General features: G+C 54.4%; 1 protein-coding gene across 1 annotated transcript in view; it reads right to left on the bottom strand.

Moving 5' to 3' along the window:
- Positions 1 to 1,239: 1,239 nt before the first annotated feature.
- The window catches only part of Wtip (Wilms tumor 1 interacting protein), a gene marked incomplete at its 5' end in the record, with an annotated part of 23,585 nt that continues 17,014 nt past the window's right edge, over positions 1,240 to 7,810 (bottom strand). The window contains 6 exon segments of the mRNA XM_013522520.1: positions 1,240 to 2,122; positions 4,850 to 4,918; positions 5,483 to 5,534; positions 6,251 to 6,381; positions 6,541 to 6,603; positions 6,750 to 6,817. Coding sequence (XP_013377974.1) covers positions 1,982 to 2,122; positions 4,850 to 4,918; positions 5,483 to 5,534; positions 6,251 to 6,381; positions 6,541 to 6,603; positions 6,750 to 6,817 — 524 coding nt within the window.

The following is a 7,810-nucleotide window of genomic DNA, read 5'->3' as shown; positions in this document are numbered from 1 at the left end:
CCTGTAATCCCAGCACTCAGGAGGCTGAGGCAGGAGGACCACTGCCAGTTTGAGGCCAGCCTGGGCTACATAGTGCGTTCAAGGCCAGCATGAACCATGTATAGAGACCCTGCCTCAAAAAAACAAAATAAGGCGGGGTAGGAGGAAGAAGAGAAAGAGAGGGGGCAAGGGAGGGAAGGAAGAAGAGGAGGAAAAACTACAAAGCGGGAATGACACCGGAAGCAAAAAAGGGGCAACCAGAAGGCTGCAAGCTTTGCAATTAATTGCTAAGAAGGCAAAGCAGCACAGCTCAAAAAGAGCCTCTCACTCCTGAAATGTATTCTCCTGGCCCCACTGGGAGCACTTCCTCCAAGAACCCACGGTGATCTTGAACTCTCTTCTCTAGAGACTTCCCCCATCTCAGTGCATATCACTGTTAAGCACCTCGGTACTTAAGTCATCGCTGAACTCCCCCTGTACTTGCGGCCTCAGTCCACCAGGGGGCCTCCCACCTCCAGGTTCAGCTCCACAGGACCAACGGGCTATCATTTCCAGCCCATCTCCTTGGGTATGACCAGCCTCCTCCGGTTCCCAGCGCCTCACTCCCACAAGAATGAATCCACAAGCAAAGAGATGCCCATTCAACTAGTAAGAGACGGCAAGAATAGCAGCCAGGAAGAGGTGGCTCACAGGAACAGATTTCACTTAAAACAGTCCATGAAAACCAGCTACAGTTTATCGTGACTAGGGCCACCCCCAAGTACAATTCTAACGCAGCCTATCGGTGCAGTCTGTCCCCTCAACGCTCAAAGACCTTTTTTCCTAGCACTGAGGGCTGAACCCTGGGCCTTTACACTAAACTACATCCCTGGCGGGTTGTTTGTTTGTTTTTGTTTTAATTCTTGAAACAGGGTCTCACTGTCACTAAAATGCCTGAGTTGGGTCAAACTCCATATCCTCCTGCCCCAGCCTCCCAAAATTCTGGGATTCCAGGCATACGACACCACACTCAACCCTCCAAAGAAAAACTGTAGGTTACTACATTCCCTGTAACCGTAGCCCATGAGGCCACTGCTCCCAAGACACTGACACACAAAATCTCACACTATTCTGAACTCTAAAGGCAGACACATAGATTTTTAAACGAATTTATACAAAAATAAACTACAACGTCCTTACCACTTGAAACCCAACCACGTGATACACAAATCAGACGTTTGTGACTGGTGCAATGCTAAGAAATAAAACCCTGGTCCAAGCTCTTAGAAGAAAACTATATTCTTTTAAAGAAAATGAAAATATCCTCAAAGGAAAAACTTAATTTAAGTCAAATCATCTCTTTTGTCGTGGAGCCTGATACACAGAGCGCACACGCGCACAGGGGCTTTCCCAGCAAGGCGGGCAGGGCGCCCCCTGGCTGTCCCTCTTCAGCGACACCTGCGGCTGGAACTCGCCAGGCGATCTTTTCCCGGGGCTGAGGATGGCAGGGAGGAAGGGCGATCCCCAAGCCAGGAGCCAGGGGACAGGAAAGTGTGGCTGGAAACACCCTTCAAAGCCCGCACGGCCAAACCCCGCAGTGCTCCCCGAGGGTGTCGTTCCTCCCCCCCGCTGCGGCCCCACGCAAACAAGGCGCCCTCCCCACCCACCAGCGGGCCAGGGCTCCGTCCCGAAGCGCACACCCGCGCGCCCTCTGCCATCCCGCCCTCCAGCCACACCCTGCGCGGGGAGCGCGCTCGGAGGGTCTCGGAACCGAAAGCCAGTGATGGGGCAGGTGGGGGGCAGTAAGGCCGGGGCGGGGGTGACTTGAGGAGGCACAGACGGTGAATAAATAGAAGTAGCTTCAACGCGGGGGTCCGGCCCCTGCGGACAGGACAGGACAGCAGCTCGGTGGGAAGTGTGCGATGGGGGCGGGGTGGAATTTACGAGACCCTGCACACCCTGACACCGACCAGGGCCTCCCACCCGGCCCTCTCCCGCAACACCCGCTCCCACCCGACCCTGCTCAGAGCTCAGTGACGCGCAAAGCGGGCGAGGGAAGCGGGCCCGGCCCGAGGCGCCGCAGGTGGCACCGGCGGCACAGCAGGTGGCCCTCGAGGGGGTAGCAGCGGCGTCCGTCCTCCCCGCTCAGCTGCAGCCCGCAGTCCTAGGGAAGAACACAGAAGCGGCAGTGAGCAAGAGGGCGGGGCGTCCCCGGACACCCGGATGTCAGAGGCGGGGACTGCGCTGTGACGACTGTGGCCGGCAGCCTGCGTGCACAGCGCTTCGCACACCCACTGGGGGAGCCTGTTGGTCACCCAAGACGGAATAGCTGGATATAAGCTTGGCATCTGGAGCCGGGTGTGATGGTGCACGCCTGCAGTCCCAGCACTAGGGAGGCTCAGGCAGGAGGATCCTTTGGAGTTAGAGACCAGCCCAGGCTACAGTGTGAGCTCAAGGCCAGCCTGAACTGCAGAGCGAGACCCCGTCTCCAAGAAAAAAAAAAAAAAAATTAGGAAACAAGCTTGGCATCTGGGAGCAAGGGCTGGGCGGTAAATGTGGGCATCAGCACGACAGTGAGCATTTGTGTGTGTGTGATACTGGGGATTGAGTCCAGGACCTACACACTGTACTACATCCCCAGGCTTTTAATTTTTTTTTTATTTTGAGGCAGGGTCTTGCTAAAATGCCCAAGCTGGGCTCAAACTTGTGATCCTCCTGCTTCAGTCCCCAATAGTACTGGCTTTACAGGTGTGTGCCACCTTTAGGGTTTTTTTTAAAAAAACACAATGGGTTTACTCTCCCAGGGAGCACAGGTAATCAGAACAAAGAAGAGGAAAGAGTTCGCATGGGAGGCTGCAGCACTGAGAGGTGGAGGATATGGGCAGAAGAGATGAAAGAGGCCGGGGATATAGCTCAGCGGCACAAGCGCCTGCCTGCCTGGCAAGCGCAAGGTCCTGAGTTTGATTCCCGGTACCAAAAAAAAAGGAAGAGATGGAAGAAAAATACGCAAAACCAAATACAAGCAGTCACCACAGCAGAGTGAGGACGGCCGGGAGGACAGAGGAGTCAGCACGTGGGAAGCTGTTGCCTGCAAAAAGTCCTCCTGTGACTACCTACATCATGGGGAACAGAGTGCCTAGCCCAAGAGGCCTGAAGAGAATGCTTGCCTAGAACACAGGAGGTCCTGGGTGACAGGGAGGGAGGAGAGTAGAGATAGAAAACGGAGAAACACCAAACAAGGGGTTTGGGGTTGGGCTCTATGCCTTCCATGGTAGCCAGGACTCAATGCCTGGAAGCTCTGACGCTTGTGACCTAAAGCCCCTAAGGCTGGCTCCTGCCTCCGCTCACAGGTAACGGAGCTGGGCTGCTGTTCCGGAGCCACAACCTCAAGTCTCCGCCCTGTCCAGCCACACACCCCGCCTCCGCTGGCCTGGGCCCTGCTGCTTACTCCTGGCCACCAGAATGAGGAGGAGGGGGCCAGGACGGCCAAGTACTGTTCCACCCTCGGCCTTCTGGCAACAGCAGCCTCCTCATGCCCCTCAGAGCCCGCCAGAGAGCAGCTCGCTCCCTGACTCTCAGCTTCAGCCTTGTGCTCAGTGACCCCAGAGGACACCACAGCCCACGGGACAAACAGCGGGGATGCTGTCTAAGCACTGTTTGAGAGCTGTACTCTCTATAAGCTCATCACTCCAGGTACTCACTCACACAGGGTCCGAAGCTGACTAACACTCTCACTCTCCACTGGGGTCCTGTTCAATACTTCCCAACCCCCAAATTCCTGCATCCAGTCACCTGCCAGACCCAGGCCCTTCTCCCGTGCCATGCCCACGCCACTCACCATTTCCCTGAACCCAAGCCCACAGCCCCTCCAGCCCCCTCAGAAGCCCCTGACTCCCATCCCCGCTCCTGCTTCCTCCAGTTCCACACAGCTCAGTGTCTTAAAATCCAAACACAGGCTGGGTATGGTAGTGCAGGCCTGTAATCCCAGCACTTGGGAGGTTGAGGCAGGAGGATAGTTTTGAGTTCAAGACCAGCTTGGTGGGGCTGGGGATTTAGCTCAGCGGCACAGCACCTGCCTGGTAAGCACAAGGTTGAGAATTCAATTCCCATCATCGGGGAAAATAAAAAAAGACCAGTTTGGGGTACAAAATGAGCTACAAAATGAGCCAGCCTGGACTGCATAGCAAGACCCTATCTCAAAAAGACAAAAAAGAAAAAGAAAAAATCCAAACACAACCTTGCCATGTCTTTTTGTCTCCACTCCCTTCAGGGTAAGTCCATGCTCATTAGCTCACATGGCCTTTTATCGCCAGCTCAGGATAAGCCAACTTACCCAGCTACACAAAACGACATACTCCCTATGCACCTAAGGATGTTCTGCTTCCAGTTCAAGACCAGCTTGCGGGGGCTGGGGATTTAGCTCAGCGGCACAGCACCTGCCTGGCAAGCGCAAGGTCATGAGTTCAATTCCAACTCCGGGGGGGGGGGGGGGACACACAAACAAAAAACACCAGCTTGGAGATGTCCTTATCTCTGCCTTCCTATCTCTTATTCATCCTTCTGATCTTAGCTGGGGCATCACCTCCTCCAGAAAGACTTCCATGATTTTCTGAGCCTCCGGTGTGCTCTCCTCAGTAACAATCCGTTTTTGCAGACACTGCCAAACATACATCTCTCCCAAGACAGTAAGGACTATATTCTGTCCAACCACAGCTGACTACACTGTAAACATCGGATTGAATGGACTGGAGGAGAAATGGCCTGAGTAAGAACATGCCCTGAGGAGAAGAGGGGCTCACTGGGGGAAGAGAGACGGGGCACAGGCCGTGGAAGGGGAGATGGACCCACAGAACACCTAAGCAGGAGACCTGTGTGGGACGGCCCAGCTCACCTCACAGTGATAACACTCCACGTGGTAGTCTCTGTCCATGGACACCACACGGATGGTCATCTCACAGCCCTACGGGAAGAGACGCGGTTCACACACTGGGGCTCCAGGCAGACTGTGCGCCAGAGCGCACATCCGCACGAACTGCTCCTGTCATGGCAGGCATACTCCGCCTGTGTGAACACAGACATGGTGCTTCTCTGGGGCCAATCAGAAGATAGCAGGTGACGCTGACGGATGTGCGTGCACCCTGGCCACTGCCAGGCCTGCTCCCCAGGCAGCAGGCTGGGGCGGACCCAGCCCGTGTAAGAGACCCAGGGCGGCCTTCCTCACCCTCTCCCCCGCCCACCCAGCCTCCACCTGCCCCGCTGGACAACCCGGGGGGCAGCCTTTCAGCCAGGGAGAATGGAGCTGAGGGCAGAGTGGGACGGCCAAGCAGCAGGGCCATGTCTTTCCTGTAACTCATGCCAGGGGCACCTGCACGGGCACAACGCTCGCCCCTCCGCTGAGAGATGTGGCGCGGGGGCACCTGCTCCTCTCTACCACTGAGGCCCAGGATGTGCGGCAGACCAGGCAGGAGCAGGCAGGAGCCGGCAGGGGCAGGTACCTGATCGTCTCCAGGTGAGTGGTTCCTACCTGTGCAGGGAGGATGGGACGGGCACAGGAGGCACATTTGGGTGCAAAAACCCTGAAAGAATAAAGGAAACCAGCTGAGTGAGCAGAGGCCAAGGGCACACGGGGAGATCCAGCCTCGGGAGCCCCATCACATGCGCCAAGCACCAGGCCTTGTTTGGACACCTGGAAGGGGAGCACAGCAGTGCCGTATCATCTGACTCCCCAACTCACCCCCACTGCCTCCTGCAGGATGGCACCAGGTTCTGTCCTGCCACCTCCCCCATGCTTCCTGGCAGTCCCTGCCCTTTAACGTCCAAATTTAGGCAACTACTTTCCAATCTCCCTGAGAGCTGCCTGACACCAATCCCAAGACAAGCAGTAGCACAGGAATCTGGAGCAAGGGGAATGGACCAGCAGCCTACAGGTCAGGGAAAAGGCATCCAACAGGTAAAGGAAGGGGAATGCAGTGACCCCAAGCCCCATGTCCATGGCCTGGCTCTGAGAGCAAAGGGCTAGATGAAGTGCAGGGCAGTCAGGAGAGATCCCACTAGGAAGAGACCCCACTAGCAGGAGGAGGGGGTGCATGAGGGCGAAGACAGGCAGAAGCAGGAGATGGATGAACCACCTGAGAGGGGCCATCCATGCCCTGCCCCCACCTCTGAGTGCCCAAGAGGAGGGCAGAGGGGAAAAGACTAAGCAGAGAGCAGAGAGAGGCAGGACAGAAAGCTCTCCCAGGGCAGTGGGGGAGGCAGTATGGGTCACACCTGCTCCATGGCACTATCAACTCACGTGTGGTAGTCCCGGACGCAGTAGATATTGTTCTCCACGTCCACCGTGAAGGGCACCCCATCCAGGCATTCATTGCACACGGAGCACCGGAAGCAGCCTGGGTGGTAGGACTTACCCAGAGCCTGCAGGATCTGGGGGTGGGAGGCACTGAAGGGTCAGTGGGGGTGGGTCTCAGCAGCGCCCCTTAGAGGGGCTCAGGCTCTGAGCACCCCCTGAGGTCTGCAGCAGGTGAGCGGGGTCCTGAGACTCCTCCGTGTCAGAAGGGGTCAGGGGTGTGGGAAGACTCTCACCATCTCCATGATGAGGTGTCCACACACGCTGCACTTGTCAGCTGTCTGCTGGAACCCGGAATACTGGGAGGGGACACAGGATCCAGGACGTCGTGTGACCAAGGGGCACGCCCTGCCCAGCCAGCTCCTGCCTCCTGGCCTCAGGTCTCCAAGTGAGTCAGAAAGAGGGTCCCGCCCCGGCTCCCACCCATGGCACGGCCTGGACTCACCAGGAAGTCCTCCTGGCAGTACACCTTCTCGCCCACGTTATAGAAGGCCTTCCCGCGGAGCCGCCTCCCTGCAAGGACCAGGGCATAGAGTGGGTCCCTGTGATGCTGGACTCAGGGATGGAGTCCAGCTGACATCTCTCAGATGAGATGGTGGATTATGGATGCATGTTTAAATTTCCCTTTAATGTTTTGTTATTATTCTAATAATAAAGACTTCCCCCAAATTAGAATACATCGCCAACAGAACTCTGGCAAGAGGCTGTCAATGCAAATATACGACTATTTTGTGCTGGCTGTAATTCCAACACGCAGAGTCTGAGGGCAGGAGGATCCCAAGTTCAAGCCTAGCTTGTACAACTCAGCCACTTAGAAAAAAACCTCAAAATAAACAATGAAGAAAAAAAGAAACTGGACATATGGTTCAGTGCAAAGATCTAGGTTCAATCCCCAATAGTGGAACCAAAAAAAAAAAAAAAGCTAGAAAGGAAAAAAACTATCTTTAATCACAGATGACACGGTTGTGTCTCATAAGCAATTTATAAGAAACCACTAGGAAAAAAAAGAAAAAAAGAAACCACTAGGATAAACAAGTTTAGCAAGACTGTAAAGAGAAGGCCACTGTAAAAAACAAATGTATTTTTATATACTAACAACAAATGATTGGAAAATAAGCTCAGAATTTTAAAATTACATTTATAATGGCATCAAAACATACAGCAGAAAAAAATTCTAAAGGATTAACTTAGAAGTTTAAATATCTCATGTTTTTTGTTATATGAGACCCAAAATATAATAATGTAATAAGCAAAATAAAAGATAGTAAGAAACAGGGAGATAAATCTTTTCCAAGTGGGAAGAAAACCAAGAAATGGAGGAAGGAGGGAGGGAGAAGTAGGAGAAGTAAAAAGAATTAAGCCGGGCGTGGTGGCGTCTGCCTGTAATCCCAGCACTCGGGAGGCTGAGGCACGAGGATCATTGTCAGCCTGGGCTACAAAGTGAGCTCAAGGCCAGCCTGAACTGCATAGCGAGACCCTGTCTCAAAAAGACAAAAAAAAAAAAGA

The sequence above is a fragment of the Chinchilla lanigera genome, unplaced genomic scaffold (genome assembly GCF_000276665.1).
Source record: "Chinchilla lanigera isolate Chin_1 unplaced genomic scaffold, ChiLan1.0 scaffold00067, whole genome shotgun sequence".
NCBI classification, from domain to species: Eukaryota; Metazoa; Chordata; class Mammalia; order Rodentia; family Chinchillidae; genus Chinchilla; species Chinchilla lanigera.
The sequence above is the reverse complement of the archived record's forward strand: the minus strand, read 5'-3'. Positions and strand labels throughout refer to the sequence as shown.